Source organism: Fusarium mangiferae (genome assembly GCF_900044065.1).
Source record: "Fusarium mangiferae strain MRC7560 genome assembly, contig: FMAN_scaffold004, whole genome shotgun sequence".
NCBI classification, from domain to species: Eukaryota; Fungi; Ascomycota; class Sordariomycetes; order Hypocreales; family Nectriaceae; genus Fusarium; species Fusarium mangiferae.
The window spans coordinates 2,355,798-2,376,032 of NW_024573924.1; the positions used below are offsets into that span (position 1 = coordinate 2,355,798).

The 20,235-nt window shown below is 49.6% G+C and overlaps 8 protein-coding genes across 8 annotated transcripts; 5 read left to right on the forward strand and 3 right to left on the reverse strand.

Moving 5' to 3' along the window:
* Positions 1-152: 152 nt before the first annotated feature.
* On the forward strand, positions 153-2,557 carry FMAN_09295 (putative SCT1-suppresses a choline-transport mutant; the record flags this gene model as incomplete). Its single annotated transcript, XM_041830120.1, has 2 exons — positions 153-377; positions 473-2,557. The coding sequence occupies 2 exons, from the start codon at positions 153-155 to the stop codon at positions 2,555-2,557; spliced, it is 2,310 nt and encodes a 769-aa protein (XP_041680815.1).
* An 835-nt stretch (positions 2,558-3,392) lies between these two features.
* On the forward strand, positions 3,393-4,660 carry FMAN_09296 (uncharacterized protein; the record flags this gene model as incomplete). The annotated part of the gene is made up of 2 exons (XM_041830121.1): positions 3,393-3,836; positions 3,935-4,660. 2 exons carry the CDS (start codon positions 3,393-3,395, stop codon positions 4,658-4,660), a joined length of 1,170 nt encoding a protein of 389 aa, XP_041680816.1.
* A 1,453-nt stretch (positions 4,661-6,113) lies between these two features.
* On the forward strand, positions 6,114-6,578 carry FMAN_09297 (uncharacterized protein; the record flags this gene model as incomplete). Its single annotated transcript, XM_041830122.1, has 3 exons — positions 6,114-6,183; positions 6,237-6,374; positions 6,427-6,578. The coding sequence occupies 3 exons, from the start codon at positions 6,114-6,116 to the stop codon at positions 6,576-6,578; spliced, it is 360 nt and encodes a 119-aa protein (XP_041680817.1).
* A 670-nt stretch (positions 6,579-7,248) lies between these two features.
* Positions 7,249-7,926, reverse strand: FMAN_09298 (uncharacterized protein; the record flags this gene model as incomplete). Its single annotated transcript, XM_041830123.1, has 1 exon — positions 7,249-7,926. The coding sequence occupies one exon, from the start codon at positions 7,924-7,926 to the stop codon at positions 7,249-7,251; it is 678 nt and encodes a 225-aa protein (XP_041680818.1).
* A 1,913-nt stretch (positions 7,927-9,839) lies between these two features.
* On the reverse strand, positions 9,840-10,946 carry FMAN_09299 (putative chromatin-associated swi6 protein; the record flags this gene model as incomplete). Its single annotated transcript, XM_041830124.1, has 6 exons — positions 9,840-9,917; positions 9,972-10,329; positions 10,386-10,465; positions 10,515-10,557; positions 10,607-10,778; positions 10,937-10,946. The coding sequence occupies 6 exons, from the start codon at positions 10,944-10,946 to the stop codon at positions 9,840-9,842; spliced, it is 741 nt and encodes a 246-aa protein (XP_041680819.1).
* A 2,865-nt stretch (positions 10,947-13,811) lies between these two features.
* On the forward strand, positions 13,812-15,846 carry FMAN_09300 (uncharacterized protein; the record flags this gene model as incomplete). Its single annotated transcript, XM_041830125.1, has 2 exons — positions 13,812-14,431; positions 14,493-15,846. The coding sequence occupies 2 exons, from the start codon at positions 13,812-13,814 to the stop codon at positions 15,844-15,846; spliced, it is 1,974 nt and encodes a 657-aa protein (XP_041680820.1).
* A 454-nt stretch (positions 15,847-16,300) lies between these two features.
* Positions 16,301-18,232, forward strand: FMAN_09301 (putative lysine-tRNA ligase; the record flags this gene model as incomplete). Its single annotated transcript, XM_041830126.1, has 3 exons — positions 16,301-16,872; positions 16,922-18,168; positions 18,222-18,232. The coding sequence occupies 3 exons, from the start codon at positions 16,301-16,303 to the stop codon at positions 18,230-18,232; spliced, it is 1,830 nt and encodes a 609-aa protein (XP_041680821.1).
* A 303-nt stretch (positions 18,233-18,535) lies between these two features.
* Positions 18,536-20,025, reverse strand: FMAN_09302 (putative COX15-cytochrome oxidase assembly factor; the record flags this gene model as incomplete). Its single annotated transcript, XM_041830127.1, has 2 exons — positions 18,536-19,610; positions 19,667-20,025. The coding sequence occupies 2 exons, from the start codon at positions 20,023-20,025 to the stop codon at positions 18,536-18,538; spliced, it is 1,434 nt and encodes a 477-aa protein (XP_041680822.1).
* Between the last annotated feature and the right edge of the window lie 210 nt (positions 20,026-20,235).

Here is a 20,235-nt window from a genome sequence, read left to right on the forward strand (position 1 = left end):
TAACTGAGGCCCGCCGCCCCTCACATCGATTACAACTCGCTTGCCCGCTCTGCCGAAATTTTTATCGTGCAACATCTATCCACAGCTCGACTTCGAAATATCGTTTCGCGCGCCTGTTTGAATAACGCTGGGCTCTTCCGCGCAAGCCCGCAATGTCTCAACATGCTGGGACAAAGGACGCGGCAGCGCCGCAGTCCGCGACGAACTCAACCCCGCAGAAGGAGCTCTATCCTATGGTGAACTGGAAGTACGACATGTTCCTATATACTGTCGGCAACATCGTCGATATGTTCTTCCGCGAAGTTGTGCCTCGAGGTGCTTGGCGTGTTCCTCAGACTGGCCCTGTTCTGTTCGTCGCCGCGCCACATGCCAATCAGGTTAGTTGTGCATAATCTGGGGGAGCTCGTGGTTAAAGATGCAGCGCATCAGGGATATATTGTATAAGACAAGACCAGTTACTAACTTGCGATAGTTCGTCGATGCGATTATCCTTCAACGTACCCTCCGTAACGAAGCTAAGCGGCGAGCGTCTCTCCTCATTGCCCAAAAGTCAGTTCACGGCTTCATCGGATGGGGCTCGCGACAAGTTGGTTCAGTTCCCGTCGGCCGCGCTCAAGATGCTGCCAAACCAGCTACTGGCACCATCTACCTCCCCGATCCTATCAACGACCCAACTCTTGTTCGAGGTGTCGGTACAAAATTCGGAGAGGGAGAGGGTGAGGTTCAGGGCATGCTCTTCCTCCCCTCAACCAAGAACACCAGTGGCGCCAGTGTCGATATTTCTCAGATTATCGGTCCTGAAGAGATCCGTGTCAAGCGACCTTTTAAGAGCAAGATCGCTCTGCAACAACTCACAGGTCGTGACGACATTGACAAAGATGGGAACTTCACCAACAAGGACGTGAAGGGTCCTGCTCCAGGTTACCAGGGCACCAAGTTCAAGTTGGCGCCTCACATTGACCAGACCAAAGTTTACGAGGCAGTCTTTTCTCGGCTCTGCAATGGCGGCTGTGTTGGTATCTTCCCCGAGGGCGGTAGCCATGATCGCACGGAACTTCTACCTCTCAAGGCTGGTGTCGCTATCATGGCCCTTGGTACTCTGGCCCAAGATCCCGATTGCGGCCTCAAGATCGTACCTGTGGGAATGAATTACTTCCATGCCCACAAATTCCGCTCGCGTGCGGTTGTTGAGTTCGGTGCTCCCTTTGAGATTCCTCGTCATCTCGTCGAGCTCTACTGCAACAACCAACGTCGTGAAGCCATTGGCCAAGTCCTTGACACAGTCTATCAGGCCCTGAACTCTGTCACCGTCTCTGCACCAGACTACGACACACTCATGGTGATCCAGGCTGCTCGTCGACTCTACAACCCCACCGGCAAGAAGCTCCCACTCCCCGTAGTGATCGAGCTTAACCGCAGATTATGCATGGGGTATGAGCGATACAAGAACGATGAGCGCATCACGTCCTTGTCTGCCGCAGTCAAAGAGTACAACTCTCAATTGCGGTACCTCAACCTAAAAGACCATCAAGTCCAATATGCCAAGATGAATATGATCAAGGTCATATTCCTCTTCATCTACCGATCTATCAAACTACTCTTCCTCTTCATTTGTACATTGCCAGGTTTGATTCTCTTCTCGCCTGTCTTCGTAGCGACCAAGATCATCAGCCGACAGAAGGCCAAGACGGCTCTGGCGGGCTCAACAGTCAAAATCCGCGGCCGCGATGTCATGGCGACTTGGAAGATCCTTGTGGCAATCGGGTTTGCACCCACTCTCTACCATATTTACTCGGCCATCATAACTTTCAAGGTGTGGCAAGACCGTCTCTGGGGTTATGTTCCTGAAGGCGTACCACTGCTGGTGGTTTATTTCGCATTGTGGCCCTTTATGGTTGGCATCACTTTTGCATCACTGCGTTTTGGTGAGGTTGGTATGGACATCTTCAAGTCTCTGCGTCCACTACTCCTCTGCTTGACACCAACCTCCAACTACAACATCCACAAGCTACGAGAACGACGAGCCGAGCTGAGCGCTCAGGTAACAGATGTCATTAACACCCTGGGACCTGAGATGTTTGATGACTTTGAAAAGGCACGGCTTGTGCCCGACCTTTACAAAGCCGAGGGTGGTTCGTCCACAACTTCCAAGACACATCGTCGCAGAGACAGCGATCAGTCCAGTACTGGCTATGAGCCTGAGACCCCACCAGCTCTATCGCGACGAAGCACGACGCAGTCTAGCCGAGCCCTCCCACGCAACGATTCCTTCAGCAATATTGGTCACGTGGGCATCTTCTCTACACGGCCGCCTTCCAGAGCCCGTAGCAGGTCAAGGTCAAGCAGCAGCGGAGGTGGTTTCGGATCTGGTGGATTCCCTATCAGTGGGTTCACCACATTGGATTCTTCAGGCGGATTTGATGAGGCGAGTCGCAAGATTCGAGAGGCGATGAAGCATAGGCGACATAAGACAGATCAAGAAAGGACAGAGGGTGACGACGAGGATGACGACAGTGAAGAGGAGGGCTATGATGAGGCTAGAAAGAAGAACGCGTAAGCATTGAAAAGCGGATGACAGGCAGAAGTGACCATTAGGGATGGGAAAGCTACAAGTAGCTATATCTAAGCATTTTGTATTATTTGAATCGGCTACCGCATAGCATGTTTCTTTGATGATTTTCTAAGAACATGAGTGGACCGAGTGACATAAGGACAGCTTATTTTTTTTTTTTTTACGGATGATAGGTACCTAGTTTTCGGATCTTGACACGACCGTTACATCTCAATCTTGAGTTTAATTAAAACGTTAATTATATTTATGTAAATAATGAGAGAAACCTGGGGCTACGGGCCAGTCTAAAGAACTTTTTTTTTTGCTTGTCTGCACAAATGTCGTAATTAATTCTGGGGTTCGTCAGAGCAAAAATTGGAGACCGGGGTTTGATGAACCCTGACGTTTGAGAATGACAGGATCTGATAACTCCTTTGTGGGAGCCGATGCAATCTAATGACGTGCCCATGTTACTGTACCAGGCTGTCAGGCTCGGTGATCGGAGATAGACGGGGGAGGCAAAAGAGCGAAGGAATAAAGCGAAATGTTTGGGTTATTTGAAGCCATAGGAGACTCGACATTGGTAATGCAGAGGAGAAGAAACGATCTCATCATTTAAATCGTCCTCCATTTCGGTATCTAGGCAGGTAATTGTTTAGCGACAGCGTATAATTAATTATCTGATCGATCATCTGATTATCAATCAGTAACTGGTATATCCATTACCAATTAATTATTCAAGTGGATCAGTGCCAATCAAACTGTCCCATTCCGAACCGAACCTACGGCATCTGGAGACGTCAACGGCCCTAAAATCTACCGAAAGATCTCTTATTACAACATGACCCTATCATCCTCATCCACACACGACAACCCCCCTCCCTTTGCCTCACCTTCAATCTCCATAACAGCCGCTACACCGTCCTGGCTTCCGCAGCACAAGCCCGCGAAGCAGAGAATGGCCCTCTCACTAAAGAACCTCATGGGCTCCGTGCTCGGCGGAGGATCTGCAAAACAGGATACCAAGCCCTCATCCTCGGAGCTTTTCGCCAAGACGGATCCAAAAGTAGACGGCGAGGAATGCCTGCACGACTGTGAAAACTGCTCCGTGAGATATCCCAGAGGCTTCAAGATTGAGGAGGAGGATGTGCTGTATGGACTTGTCGAGCCTTGGAGTACCCATCTCCTTGTTGGAACAGGCAAGACGGATTGGGTGAGGGATGTGGCGGATGAAAAGGGGAGTGTGATGGAGGCTTTTTCTAAGGCAGCCGAGCCTGCGAATGGGGTGAGTCTTTATCTCATGAGTTTGACGGATGAGACGAGGGTGGTTTGCCTCATATCACAACTCATGAAACTTGACGATCGCGGCGCTAACAATCACAGAAACTCAAGCTTTCGGCATCTAATATGCCGACTCCTCATGACACAGATGACTATTCTGAGCCCACAACTCTTTTACTACTGCCGGCCTTCAAGCTTCTTCACAATGTTCACCCTCTCAGTGTCCCTCAGATTGTTACCGAAGTTATCAACCGGGCACCGACTAGCACTTCTCCCCTTCATCCCACTCCGCTCCCGGCCTCTCTTCCGTCTCCCGACCCGGCTGCCGGGATCCCGGAAGTCTCACTAAAGAACTGCCCTCACAACGCTGTAATCCTCATGTGCAGTCATCGAACACGCGATGTGCGTTGTGCGCAGAGTGCACCGATTCTCAGGAAAGAGTTTGAGCGCCAGCTAAGGCCGTTGGGTCTGTATCGAGACTTGCATGATGAGAGGCCTGGCGGTGTTGGTATCTACTACATCAGCCATGTGGGAGGACACAAGTACTCTGCCAACGTCATGATCTATCGACGGCCGAATGCATTTGGTCTGGATGATCCGGCTCCTGAACAGCAGAACGGCACAAATGGCGTTGAAAAGAACGGCAATGGCTTGAATGGATCAGCAGAGGAGAGTGTGGGCGCATCTCAGGGCATCTGGTTGGCACGCGTCATGCCTGAAGATTGCGAGAACTTGATCCGGTATACAGTCTTGAGAGGCAAAGTCGTCAAGCCTGAGCGTCAGCTACGAGGTGGATTTGATCGTGGTCGAGGCGTCATGAGTTGGTGAGAGGCGAAGTGACAAGAGATGGAATGTTCCGGACAGAAAGGTTGATTGCGGAAGAAAATACCCATGGCTCAACATGATGGGAGGTTCGTCAAGCAGCGATGCTAAACTTTTGTTACACGGCGATAAACTGCTAGAGTATACGACATAGACAACGAGGACGATTGGTTTCTGAAGGATTGGAGATTTTGAGGTTACAATCGAACCGAGCGACTCAAGCTTGCTCAGAGTTGTACCGTTGCACTGCACATCTAACGTAGCATAGATTTCGGCAACACGAACGATGAAACCGTAAAATAAAGACAAAGATACGCTCTCACAAATCCCACAATTTTATCTCGGACGTCAACCCCAGTCTCAAGACTCTGCAGGCCGCGTCGTCAACCTCCTTGATACCGCATAGAGGACCTTGTTGGAGAAGAGATCTGCGCTGCAACAGACGTACCTGCAGAACAAAAGAGCCTCAGGTATCGCACGTACTGTATTTTAGACAATGATTGGTGGTGGAGAAAATAGGGAGAGTTAAGACTTGAAACAAACGGTGCTGGCTGTCAGGGAATAGGCTGTGGGGCATGTGTTTTACTGGAGGTGAATTCTCCGTAGGGTATTCTCTGGTGGAGATGGGCTTTCACCTTGTTTCTTTGCGTTACGCGTCGTTTGTTAGAAGGCTGTGGGTTCAATTATGGAGACGAGATAACTCTTGTTTTTGTAAAGATGTCATACTGTAACTGCGTCGATCATGAATCAAGAGTATTGCAGGTCAGGCTGTAAGATATCTAAATAAAGAAAGATGATATCAGCATAGATACAAGCAATTGAAGAATAATTAGAGTTGTTAAGCATAAAATCATAGCTAATTGCTAGTTATAGGTGAAATGCCACAGTTTGCCATGTATCAATACCATCCAAGCATTCAGCAGAGAAATACCCAAGGCGATACAAGCTTTTACCCTTCCGTACCCACCCATGTAAGCTTCATCAAGACGATACAGACTATCCCCAACTACCGGTCCTCCATCGGCCACACCGGTTCGCTCAAGGCTACCGGCACTGTGGAGAGTCAGTCAACTCACACGCACCATCCTAGCCTCTCATTTTCTCGCACTCCATGATCCAACTTAACCCACAGCTGATCACTCAAGGGTCTCTCGGTATCTTCCTCCATCACGGTAAAGATGTGCAGAGCTACCAAGGGGGAAAGTGGCCCGCTGTAGCAACAGATATATAACACTGCCTACAATCTCGTCAAAAACAGGTTCTTGATCATTCCAGCCCATCATTTTCTCTCTATTCTTGACAACATCGTCCTGGTCTGTGACCTACTAAGCTATCTTTATCTTATATCCTTGTTGTTTGAGCTGGCCTCGTTCGTTATAAAGACTAGAAGTCGTTACCATTCTTTCTCATCCTCAGATCAAGCAACCTTTTCTGTCACTACCTTGAAAAACCCGCCAAAATGAAGACTGGTTTCATCGCTTTTGCCATTGCCGCCGTGGCTCCTCTTTCCATGGCTCTTCCGTTCCCTCGTGAGTATATGTCTTGTTCATATTGTCTGACCAGCATACTGATATTCATACAGAGGCCGCCCCTGGAGGTTTCTTCCCTCCTCCTCCTTCTATCAATGGCACTCAGCCTGGAAACCACGGCCACTACGGTGGTGGCCAGAATGGAGGACCTGGTAGTTGGTTGCCCGTGCCTGGCAACGGCCAGCAGCCCGGTGGTAAGTGATTCTGCACTATATCAACTCGAACTATACTAACAATTGACAGTCCCTACTCCCGGACCTACCCCTACACCTCCTCCCATGGTTCCTGTACCTCCTCCTTCTGCTTCCACTCCTCCTGCTGTCCCCCAGCCCCCTCCCGCTGCTCCTACTGAGCCCATCGTGGCCCCAACTCCTACTCCCTTTGCCCGCAAGTAAGGGCCACGGTGACAACTTCTCGAACAAAGATTTCAGATACACATATGATGGTACATAAATGAAGGGATGAGAGGCCTATGCTAGACTTCTTAGAGATGAATATAATGCCACAAGTCGGCCTGTTGGTGATCAACCAGCTGTCTTAATTATGTGTTGTCGTGTATGTATGCAAATTTCGTGCCTTCGAACTGAAATGAAGCGTCATAAATATATACTTCTATGGTATTTCGAATTAGCATTCAGTGATATCGGAAAGACTTCGTTTTGGTTATGAAAAGTGAGAGTTGCCTCATTGAGCGAACTGACAACACCTAGGCCAATCAGAAACAAGAGTCTCCTCGACAGGGTAAGCTGCGTCGAACAAGCCAGACATGAGTCGTCCTTGAACAGTGACAATTCAAAAGACATACGATTCTCACTTTGGAACAGTTTATCCACGAAAACTCAATGTTTGGCGCACGTATATCACGTAAATGGAACCAATATGTACACCATTTTCTTTTCGTACCTCGGGTTTAAGCCCTCCCGAACCTCATGATCAATGCTCTACTAATGTATCTACATAGAGCTCAGCCTGCGCTGTAGAGCTTGAGAGACGACCGTTTTGATCCCTGATAACCTCATGTATTCCGTTATTCTCCTCACGCCCCCAGCAACAGCAAGTCTCCTCCTAATCCTCAATTTCTCGGCTTGTTCCTCCTGAATCAGAAGACGCGCAACTACTCGTATCATCATCACGAAAGTTGAGAAGATCGCACTTGGCTGCAATTTCTTCGTGATGCTTGACAAAGTCATTGCGAAGTTTGATGAATGCGTCGGAGCCCTCCAGCCGGGCCAGCTCACGGCGTCCGGTCTCGATAAGTCCCTTGATTTCGGCCAATTCCATGCGTATCTTGAAGAGTGTTTTACTGAAGCGTTCTGGACTCTTATAACTTGGAAACGGGTAGCGCTCGCTGGAATAGGCAAGGAAAGTCTTGAGGTCCTCCAATACCCCGTCACCAAATTCCATGCGGTCGCGAGGATCCAGAATGAAATTGTTCCAGCTATGCTGGTAATGATCTTCAATTTCGAGAATGAGTTCGTCCTTCCAGGTCTGGTAGTCTCGATAAACCTCAAGGTACTTTTCCTCAAGGGCCTTGAGGGCTTTCCTCACGCGCTCCTGATACTCAGGGCCCGTCTTCTTCAGGCTAACAGAATCGATGTTGCTTTTGAAGATGTAAAAGTGAGCATAGGGGAATTCCTGATATCGTGAGATACTGCCAGGACTCTTGTTGGTGTCCAGATCGTCGATACTAAGCTTCGAGGCCTTTTCGATAAGATCCGGCAGTAGGAAATCGAGGTTCGCCATTGTAGTAATTTGACTATAGTTGTTTTGTAAGGATATGTTGGATAAGCCTCTAGAGTTGATGAGACTGTGTGGCCAAGAAGGGAGGACTTGGGTGTTGTAAAACTCTCTTTAAATACGTCCTTCAGAGTTATGTGTCACTGGTATCACGACAAGCTAGGTCTGAATACTGCCAAGTAAGTGTTGTTAATCAGCACCAGCAGGCAATGATTCAAAGAGCAATGTTTTGCGTTGATGAGCAGAGGAGTTTTATGGCTGAAGGCCCTGAACAACGGCACGATCGATCATTGTTGTAAGTGATACATATATATATATATATTGTTTCATCCACATGCCATATTAGGCCCCCTAATCATAAGCGTAGTCTATCTTCCATACAAAATGCATTGCCCATATGCCAGAAAGGTCATAAACATATTCCAAAAACACATAACCCATTCAATGTCGCCATGATATTGCGCCGTAACCCAAACATGAGTGATTCATAAATCAGCCATCCAGATATTACCAACCCGCCCGCATTCCACCATGATTTTATGCTGTATCCAAAACAAGTGGCAGTAAATAGCCACAAAACCGCTGTGCTCAAAAGTATAAACAGGGAAAAAGAACCACCACTGGGTATCAGAAGCTTGAAATCGTGATAGGTGATGGGACTAGTCGGCAATGTCGCGGCTGGAGTGGCTGCTTGATGTGCCGCTGCCTGTCACGCTCATGTGGTTCTTGGCCATAGAGACGAGCTTCCAGATGCCGAAGGATACAGCTGCTAAGATGATGAAAAGAATGATAATGATGATGGCGATAACGTCGTTCTTCTTCATGTTGGCGGTTGAAGATGGGTTAATTGGTGGGAAGGGTTGATGTTGTGTATAGTGAGATTGTCTTTGTTGCGAACAATGGATTCAAGGAGGATGTTTCAATCTGAGACAGTTAGTTCAAGGGTCCAATTAGACTAGACTGCTGAGGCTTATGGGGTAGACATACCCAATTAAGAATTCTGTTGTGATAGAGTAGAGTTGAGTTGAAGTCCGAGTCAAGAGGTTGGAGTAGAGTCAACGTAGTGCAACCAGATGAACCAATCAATCTCAAAAGTCGTACAATGGAGAGTCGTTACAGTCTTAAATGTCCAAAAATCTCTTAATTCTTTCTTTATTCAAGAAGATAAGTCGTAAGCTTCGTTTCTTAGAAAAAAGATAAGCAAGATCAGGAACTGGAATGCGCAGTCTCACTCACAAACGACCACTCACTCTATTATAAGTCGTTGCCCCGCCACCGTCTTTTTCTCACAGACCAAAGGTCGGGTACCTAGTAAATGGCAAGGCTGGGAGGGGGGAGAGCTAAGCTTGCTGCAAGGGTCCCGCTGTGGAGACATTCAGGGGCCTCTGACACGCTGGAACGTTTTTGATCTTTTCCCAGCCTCGCAGAAAACGTCACCTCAGGACTTTTTTTTAATTGACTGTTGTCGCGTCGAGACGCGTCTGACTAACTACCTATAGGCCAAGGATCGTGAAAAGACCCTGCCTGGCTTGCCGCACTTCCACGGAATGCAAGGTACGAGTCTGGCATCTTCACATGAATGCTTGCATAATGCTTGCACATTTTTAATTTACTACGACTCGATTGCGTAGCCAACACGCTCCCTAAAAAAAAAAATACAAGCTTCGGATACGCATGCTACGCGCGCTGTGTTTCTCCATGATGTGATGTGAAGTCTTGTCTGAATACCAGTATCCCGTTCCCATGCCGCGTGTAGACGCATGATAAGTCAAAAAGAAAAATAGAAACCCATCCGCGACTTAATGGTCATCGCCCAGAACGCCGTCCCATCCACAGCCGCATCGAGGATCAGTACAAAACGGATACCTGATGCTGCTGCGTCTCGCCCCAGTTCCCCTGTCCTTCTTGTTCAAGCCCCGCTAGTTCTCTGTGCCATCGACAAGAGCCTTGTTCTCATCTCTAATGATCTTCACATGACGCTCGTAGAAGCGGAGCATCTGTATTACCCCTCGTCAGTAAATGCGGCATTGCTAAATCTCCAAATCACTGACCTTTTGTGGGCATTTCTTGTAAATAACGTCGGTGTCGTGCTTGGTCTTGCGGCCGTTCTTCCAAATAAGATAAACGATCAACTTGCCACTACCTTCATCCTCGCATGCATCAATGGTCTCAATCTCCTCCTCCCAGGACCCTGCTGGAGGGCTCCAATTCTTCGCTGTCGCCGGAGTTGTAGAATTGGCCGGGTGCTCACGTCGCGATCGTTTGGCTGTAGACGTTGTACTGGGGGTGCCATTGGTGGTAGCACGGCGGCGCTTCTTCGTTTTTGATGCAGTCTCATGCTCTTCAAATAGTTTCTCGCGGCCGCCGAATTTTTCGAAGTAGGCGTCGAGGATCTCCTGGGCGGACTCTCTGGGGAGAACACGTCAGACAAGGCCTCGGGCAAGTCATGCGACTCCATCACCTACCTAAGATTCTCCTCAGGCTCCCACGTCAAATCTTTTTTGGCCTCGTAACCTTCCCACTTGACTTGAAATTGCAGACTTCCCTGCGGTCACGGTTAGAAGATGATTCAGAATTGGGCTATTACTCCCTACGTCGTCGTAAACCATGTGCTTTTTGATAGCTTCCACAACAAACCTGCAGCATGTGAGCTTTAGCCCCTTGGACAGGTTCGCTGATATCTTACTCATCCTCATCCAGGTCTTCGTCTTCATCGCCCTCCTCGTCGTCGGAAGCCGGTTCCGGTTTCATATCGTCGAGCTCATCGACCGCAGCAGCCGAGGTGGACTTCTTGCGGCTACTCGCGCGAGGAGGCGTAGTGAACTCCCCAACGTCGGAGGATTCCTCGTCACTAAGAGCTGCGCAATAGTCAGAAATTGCAGAATACCAATTGCGCTGGAAATAGAGGCTATATTGTGCATAGAATTGGAGACGCGATCGCGATGCGCCTATCGTCCGTCGCGTGCGACAGGCGTCGGCGGAGGTGAATCACGCAAATATAATAATAGTTACATACCAGGGGGCATTTTGGATGTTTCTGGTTGACGTGTGCCAGTCTGCCTTGAGATGCTTTATAAATGGTTGTAAATTTATGGTGGTGATATATTCGAAAACAAATGGCGGCTGCACCTCAATTCCGCGACTGAAGAAATCACGATCTGTGAGGTGAGGTAGTCGCGCTTCACTGCAGAGCTATCATCCGCTTCTGGAGGTGACTGTATCTGTGGCTGTAGTTGAGTTGTGGCACAGAGCACGTGACCAGACGACAACCTACGATGAGGGATGCCTCTCTTTTCCAAACATTCAATTTGTACCGTGCTACTGTATCTCATCGGCCTGTCACAGCTCTCGCCAAATTCCCGGCTACACTCTGTTTGTTCTACTCCGTACCTCCTTCGTTGATTTCCCACTGTTGGGTCTCGAGTTATCAAGGCCCCTGTAATGTGAGTGGAGGGCAAATAAAACCGACGATTGGAAGATGGCCAATTCTAGAATCAAGCAAAAGCAAAAGTCGGCAGAATATGCACGTAACAGCTTATTACTAAACGAGGGCATGTTGCCACACATCTATGCCAATCAGGCCTCTTTCCTTTTGTTCAACTTGCCATGACTTGGCAATAAACGCCAGCTTGAACCTGCAGGCGAGCAGCAACTAGTTCAGTTTAGTAACAAAGGTCAAATGGTAGTTTTGGTGCACCAGCGGCTATCATGTATGGTCTCAGGCATCTTATCGCGCTTGCGGCTCAAGTCAGGGGCTAACAAGAGACAAACGAATGAAACTCACCAATAAGCTCTGCCGATGCACTGGACGTTTCCTGCTTATACCAGAGGCCCTGAGCTTCTCAACGTGGAAAGTAACCCCGGGTTTGGACTGAACAGGCGAATGGGGGTTGATAGATTCAGCATGAAAACACGGATGGAAGTGCGGATGAGAATTGCCGAGGGTTGTATTGCTAGGTGAAAAGCCAACTCCAGAGAAGCAAGTTGCGTTGCGTCAGTTGAAGTAAGGAGCTGCAGGCTGTAATTAAAGATTGCAAGTAAATGACGACTGAGTGGCTCACTGATCTCTATGTGAGATAGTGCTGCTGCAGTGTTAAAGGGGGTTGCAGAAGCTCACCGTCTGCTGGTCCTATGTCGTGTCTCGGACATGGATCCTATGCCTAATAGCAACCCCATGGTCGGTGCCACCATGCTTCTACTTGAAAGCCAATCTTGTGCGAGTTCGGGCATCTAGCGCTCAGGGACTGCCGATGGCAGCGTCCAGTCGGTTCAGAATTTGTTTCCCCAGGCCACCTCAGTCTCTTTATTCGGGGTTCAGAGATGAGATGTCGTTGGCTGCTTGGGTCGGCAGATGTTTGAACTTTGGACCAGCCTATATTTTGTCTTTGATTGAGACACATACCCGACACTTGCTTCCTTGCTTTGACTTGACTTTAGCACTAAGCTTACATAAAGGGGCTGCACTTGGGGAACCAACTGAACCCACTCTATTACGATATGCAGGATTGAGGCGTCATTAATGGCGGGCTGAAAATCCAATTGACAAAGGCAACCAGACGGTGGAAGTAAGGGATGTCAAGTAATAAGGCACGGAGTAGTAGACGCCAGATCCACGATCTATATGATCAAGGCCGATCTTAAGGCATCATGTATTGGTCCAATCAGTACCTACATAATTTTCGCTTTTGTAGGAAAAGAAGCTCGTATTACGGACCAGATCTCAGCAAGCTATCATCAGCCTTTTTAAAACTTTGATTGACAGCAACGCAAGTGGAGCTTGTGAAATAATCAACGGTCATGTTGAGTTTACCGTAATTCAGTCACATGGGGATGGAGAGTTAGTTACGGAGCAGTTAATAGAATTTTAGCTAAGACGGCCATAATTTTAGAACGAGAGATTGTCGTATTTATAGCTGCATATCCTCCTCCCTTTTAGCGACCCTGAGCCGATCACCACCAATGCCGATGCCCAAATTGAGATGGCAATGGGACTTTTGATCAAGCTCACACGTTCTCAAAAACATTCTCTTGAAGAGATATTCGCAATTGAGTTTGATCTCTACAGATCACATCATTTCTGAAGATCTCACCGTTGCAACCCCCTGGGACCAGACTGTTCGCCCTGCCCTCGCAGGAACCACAGCGTCTGGAGCATCCATCAGCGACAGTTGCACCTCCCGACGGCGCTAGGACGGACCTCTTAGAGCAGCCCGATCAGCGCTAAGCGAGCAGCGGGAGAGACATCCAGACGGCGGGACGGCCACTAAGCGTCAGGGGTACCGTTGGTGCTAACAGCGCCAATCTGGGGCCTGGGGGTTTTGGTTGGATCCGCCCCTGAATAGCCCAGAGGATGAGAGGAGCGAGGAGGCTTTATTTTAAAATGGAGAGGGGGAAAAAAACCAAAGAACAATTAAACCTAGCGATGCTAAGAGACCTGGCTTCCCCTTTAGTCTCCCGCCGCCTCTAGACTTCTATTGCCTGCCTTAACCTCTCGAGCCTCTATCTTCTTTTCCTTTCATCCTCCATTTCCTTCTTGTTCTCCCTTCCCGTCCGCTCTTTTAGACTCTCTCAACTTCATAACAAGCTACCCACCGCCTCATTTCACTCCTTCAACAATCTTCATGCTCTGTAATTTTGCATGAACGTCCATTGAATTCCCTTGCGCCCGGAGGTCTCGGCCCCAATACGCTCGTTCTTTTCTCTTCAACCTTCGCTCGCTACTATACTTATGATTGACGCCTGTAACGCTCCCCAATTGGAGCTGCAGCCACTTTTTACGCTCTTGTAGTTACTGCCTACCGAGACCTTTCCCCAACGGCCACCGTATTTTCGTATCCCTCTCCCCCTAATTTTCGATATTGGGCCCCTTCAGATACCTACCTATCTTCAAAATGCCCGAATCTACGCCCCAAACGGCCGACTCAGGAACACCCAAGGCTGGTGCCCCTAAGGACAAGAACTGCCCCTTTTGTGGGCAAGCATTCACCTCTTCTTCGCTCGGCCGCCATCTCGATCTGTATATCAAAGAGAAGAACCCAAAGCCCGCGGATGGAATTCACGATGTCGATGCTATCAGAAAGCTTCGCGGTGGCATCACCAGACGACAGCCTCGGGGTTCTCTTGGCGGGAGGCGTGAAGCCTCGACTCCAGTCGGAACGCCCAGGGCACATGTCGTAAAGGATACACCCCTCCCTGAGAATGAAGACTTTCAATCCCCTGTTCTCTCCAAGGATAACCAGCTCTCCGTCGATTCGACCATGACATATGCGCCAGCTTTTCAGCCAACATGGGAGGCGACGGGCGTTATGAACGACATCCCGAAACGGGGCAGCTGGGAGAGCGATGCCGCGCCTGAGCCACCAAAACGCCCTGGTATGCAGCGTACTGTCAGCAAACAGGCTATTCAAAAAGCCCAGTTTGATGTCAAGCAAAAACTTTCAGACGCTATGGATACAGCCCGCGCCGCCGAGCTCGCGTTAAGGGAGCTCCTCAGCTCTTGGAGAGCAGCCAAGTATGAATTCACGTTTTTTAAAACATAGATTTTGGTCCTGTAGTGCTAACAAGAGGAACAGGGTACAGCTTGACAGCAACTCGATGCCATTCGATTTCGATCCCCTATCTCTCGATTTCCCTGCCCTCACTCTCCAATGCCTACAGCCTCCACCGACTCTTTTCTCGTCCACGCAACACCCCACCTCCACATCTTGGTCAGTCCAATCGCCAGGTCACCGCGAATACGAGGCTCTGCGGACTTACTTCGCAGGAGAGTTCAAGGCTTGGAAAGTAACCTGTGCTTCTGCTACCACCGCCGTCATGGATGAGTTTAAATATCCGCCTTCGACAAATAACAATTTCCGAAACCCTCGGGAGTCGATCCGCAAGGCTGAGAAAATGGCCGAACAACTTGAGGCGCAAATCGATGAACACCTCCAGTCAGCATACGCAGTATGGGAGACTCTCCCAATTCAACGACAGCAAGAGCTTTGGATTCTGGAGTTAGCCCGGGGTGTGGGAAGAAAACACAAGGAGGCTGAGAAAATGAAGGAGAAGCAGCACAGACTCAAGCAAGAGAATGCCAACCTCAAATCCCAGATTGAGCAACTGAACAAGCTTCAGCAACCCAAGGAGTTCAGGCTTGCCCCACCAGTCACGATTCCACTTGAAAGGGAGTTGCTTTCCCTTTCTTACGAGCAAGCTGTCAAGGGCGGAAGGGCTGTAGGATTCTCTATCGAGGATAGTCAACTCGACCTCGGTGCTCTCGTGACAAGATCCATCGAGCGCTGGAAGAGTGTTATTGCTTCTTCAAGGGCCAATGCTGCTGGGATGAACGCCCAGAGGACGTTGGAACAAGCCAGCCAGAATCAAGCCTCTTCCGCTGCTGTCAACGGCACTCAACCAACGCCACAAATCCAGACGCCATCTCAGCCACATTTTCAACAGCAACAGCAGCAGCAACATCAACCGCAACGACCACAGCTTCCCAAACGTCAGTCAACAACTAGCATTAACGGTGCTCCGAGCGAGCATGCCACTACTTCGGCCTCGACAACTGGTCCATCATCAATCGCCGAGGCCAGCGATCAAGATGCCGATGCAGAGATGGAGGATGATGATAGCTTCGCCATGGTAAATGCATCTCCAGTCAAGCCTCAACCACCTGTGCAGCAACAAGCAAGTCTCGAAGTACCACGAACGCGGCCTACCCAACAACAGCAACAACAGATGCAGCAACAACAACAACAACAACGAGCAGCAGCACAGTTTATGATGCCCAATGGAACTGGGAGCCCTATCAACCGAAATGCCATTAACATGAGTCGTTCGATGCCAAATATGAATATGGCGATGCAGAATGGAGCAATGCATGGTGCAGACATGGCCATGGCTATGCAGGGGGTACGCGGGGATGCCATGTTTTTAGAATAAAACAATGATTTCAGTTGGGCGGCTAAAGTTGAGAACCATAATAGCTGATTGGCTAAAAAAAAACTGTATATAAGTAATGACGAATACTCAGAGCTAGATACAACCTGCTCATGATTCAATAATATGACCAATTCGGAGAGCTCATCACCTCTATTGCTTCTTTCTCGTGGTCTTTTACCGTATTTAGACATTTCTACCAGTGATTTTATCTGTGGCTGAGCTCGCCCAAGACCAAGAATGAAAGGAATGCCTGACTGAAAATTTACCCCGCGATTGTGGCGCCCAAACCAATGGATTTCTTCTGCCCCTCCAATGCCCTGACTGTTTCCACTGACTCACCACATCCATCACAGCTTGACTCAATTTGCTGGCAGCAGAGACTTAAATCAGGAACTACCGCCTGATTTGGAGATCTGCCATTTCAATTATCCCCACCGCAAAACGAGACGCAATCATGGCTGACGCTGCTGCACCCCCGACCGAGCAGGTCTCCAACCTGCACCTCGATGAGGTAACTGGTGAGAAGGTCTCCAAGACCGAGTTGAAGAAGCGCCAGAAGGCCCGCCAGAAGGAGGAGGAAAAGAAGAAGAAGGCTGCTGAGCGTGGTCCTGCTCCCGCTCCCAAGAAGGCTGCTGGTGGTGCTGAGGCTGCCGAGAAGGACCTCACTCCCAACCAGTACTTCGAGATTCGATCGAGGAACATCAACAAGCTCCGCGAGACCAAGAGCCCCAACCCCTACCCTCACAAGTTCAATGTCACATACGACCTGCGAAACTTTGTCAAGGAGTTCGGACACCTCAAGTCTGGCGAACATGCCAAGGACAAGATCATCCAGGTTGGTGCCCGTGTCCACGGAAAGCGAGCATCCGGCTCCAAGCTTCTTTTCTACGATGTCCGAACAGAAGGTGTCAAGGTCCAGATTATGTGCCAAGCGCAAGAGGTGCGAGAGGGAGCTCCCGCTTTTGACGCTCAGCACGAGCACCTCCGCCGAGGTGATATCATTGGTGTTATTGGCTACCCCGGCCGGTAGGTTACTGACTGTCCTAGAACCAGAATGTATACTAATTAACTGTAGAACTGCCCCTAAGTCCAAGATTGAGAAGGGAGAGGAGGGTGAGCTGTCCATCTTCGCGACTGAGGTCATCCTCCTGACTCCTTGTCTCCATGCCCTCCCCGATGACCACTACGGCTTCAAGGATCTCGAGCAGCGATACCGCAAGCGATATCTCGATCTCATCTGCAACGAGAAGGCCCGTAATGTTTTCATTACTCGATCCAAGATGATCACCTGGATCCGCCGATACTTTGACGAGCGTGACTTCGTCGAGGTTGAGACTCCCATGATGAACCAGATTGCTGGCGGTGCCACCGCTAAGCCCTTCACTACTCACCATAACGAGTACGACATGCAGATGTTCATGCGTGTCGCTCCTGAGCTATATCTCAAGATGCTTGTTGTTGGTGGCCTCAACCGTGTGTACGAGATCGGACGTCAGTTCCGAAACGAGGGTGCTGATCTCACCCACAACCCTGAATTCACTACCATTGAGTTCTACGAGGCCTACGCCGATGTCAACGACCTGATGGACACCACTGAGGACATGGTTTCTGGCCTTGTCAAGTATCTTACCGGTGGCTACAAGACCACCTTCCACACCCAGACCGGCGAGAAGTACGAGGTCAACTGGGAGAAGCCCTGGCCCCGATATGAGATGATCCCCACCCTGGAGGAGGCTACCGGAGAGAAGTTCCCTCCTGGTGACCAGCTCCACACACAAGAGACCAACGAGTTCCTCAAGAAGATCCTCAAGAAGATGAACCTGGAGTGCACACCTCCTCTCACCAACGCCCGCATGATTGACAAGCTGGTTGGTGAGTTCATCGAGGAGAAGTGTGTCAACCCCTCTTTCATCACTGGTCACCCTCAAGTCATGAGCCCTCTTGCCAAGTACCACCGTGAGATCCCCGGTCTGTGCGAGCGTTTCGAGGCCTTCGTCTGCAAGAAGGAGATCGCCAACGCCTACACTGAGTTGAACGATCCCTTTGACCAGCGTCTGCGTTTTGAGGAGCAGGCCCGCCAGAAGGACCAGGGTGATGACGAGGCTCAGCTCATTGACGAGAACTTCTGTACCTCACTTGAATATGGTCTGCCTCCTACTGGCGGTTGGGGTATGGGCATCGACCGAATGGTCATGTTCTTGACTGACAACTACACTATCCGTGAGGTTCTCGCTTTCCCCTTCATGAAGGATGATAAGCTGGAGCAGAAGAAGCTTGCCGCCGAGGTTGCTGGCATCGAACCCATGCCTGAGGAGGGTATTGGTAAGTCTGACCACTCCTAAAACCGAGGACAAATCACTGACTTGTTTGTGTAGCTCACAAGTAAAATGGGAAAATGGGTTTTACTGGGTTAACTGATAAGTTGGAATGCATGATTTTACGCTGAGACAACGACATAAGAATGGTCAGATTTCCAGTCTGATGGAATTAGAAAGAAAATAAAATGCTTTTATAAACGATGTTAAGAATTCTTCCCAGAGTCGAGTGTGTCTAAGATTTTCATTATATATGTCGTTTGGCCAGCTTACCGACCTTCCATTTCGTTACTCTATTGATGCTATTGGGTACCATATTGTACAAGAATAATATACATGCTGTTCTTCGGCATTTTACAACGCCGCCAACTCGTTTATTTGGCAGCAGCCTGCTTCAATCGCTGCTCAAGGAGGCGAAGAGTGGGCTTGGGAATATGTAGTCTGTGAGCCAAAACCAGAGCCATGGTCAACACACCAAGAGCACCCGCCTGATGAGCTGCAGCGAGGGAAATTGGTACCATGTAGATTAGAGTGCTGATGCCAAGGGCAACCTGCAAAGATACAACATGGAAAAGGCCATCGGCGCCCTTCTTGATGTTGGCAGGGAGGATAGCCTTAACACGTCTCGTGCGCGCGTAGATAAAGAGCGAGAGAATGGAGCAGAAGGTAGTCACAGCTAGAATTCGGTGGTTCATCTGAACAGTGCTGGGGTTCTCGAGCATGTTGCGCCACCAGAGATCAGACTGGTCCTCCTTACGAGAGTAGAACTTGTCCCAGAGTTCCTGCTTAGGGGGGAAGAGACCGAGACCCATCTTAGGGAATTCGTTGTAGATCAGGCCAGCATCGAGACCAGCAACAAGGCCGCCAGACATGGCAGTAATGAAGGTCAGAGTAGCGAGGGCAAAGACGACACGGCGCATAGTGCGAAGACCGGGCTGGCTCATATCACCGATTTGTTTCATGGCTGCTTCGGGGTTCGCGAGCCAGCGACGAGTTCGGAGAACAGTCAAAGCAGAGAGAAGCATCCAGGAGTAGCAGATAAAGGCGGTGCCAAGGTGAGTGGTGAGGCGGTACTGAGAGACTCGGGGGTGAGAACCAGGAGCAAACAGGTCGTCCTTGAGACCAGACTTGACCATCCACCAGCCAATGATACCCTGGAAACCAATCAATGCAGATATTCCAGCAAGATTCAATGCCATTTTAGGCGTAACTTTGCGGCGGGCGACGAGGTAGGCGGTAGGAATGACAAAGGTCAGGCCAATAAATCGACCCCAGACACGGTGAAACCATTCCATAAAGTAGATTTTCTTGAATTCTCCGAGGTCCATATGAGGGTTGAGAAGCTTGAACTCGGGCGACGCACGGTACTTTTCGAACTCGGACTCCCAATCTTCATTGGACATGGGAGGAAGCGAACCGGTGACAGGTCTCCATTCAGTGATACTCAGGCTGTCTTGACGTTAGCTGGCTATCCAATTGTCTGCAGAAGGCATAGAAAAGCATACCCAGACTCGGTCAAACGTGTTAGACCACCAAAGACGACAATACCAAAAACACTAACAGCGCTGCCGAGGAGCCAGTAGCCCACACCCTTGGGGTTGGACTCAGGCCATGCTTTCTTGGTAGCTTGAGAGACAGAGGGAGATGCGCGGGCAGAGACCTGCTCGGCGATAGTTCCAATTGGCTTGTTGATTGCGGAATCGGCATAGGATCGTGATCGGACAGCGTTGAGAACGCGCGAGTGCATGCTCCGGGGCGCACTTCGAAGGCATTGGTTGCAGACAAAGAACTTTGAAGGTCCAGACGCTGCGGCCGTGGCCTGGAATAGTAACCTCCGGAGCCCGGGGGCGAAGGAAGACGCCATGATCGAAGCCAATGTTCAGAGGTTGAACGAACAAGATTGAGAGAAATCGAATTGCACGACAAAGACGAAGAAGAAGTGGCTCACTTATAGATCATACGAGATCTTGGCCATAAATTCGACATCCGATGTGGCTCGGTATTCGGTGCTAGACGTGGTCCGTAGTGGAAAGGCTCCTGTGGTCTTCAGTGGGATCGACCCCACTAGAATCAG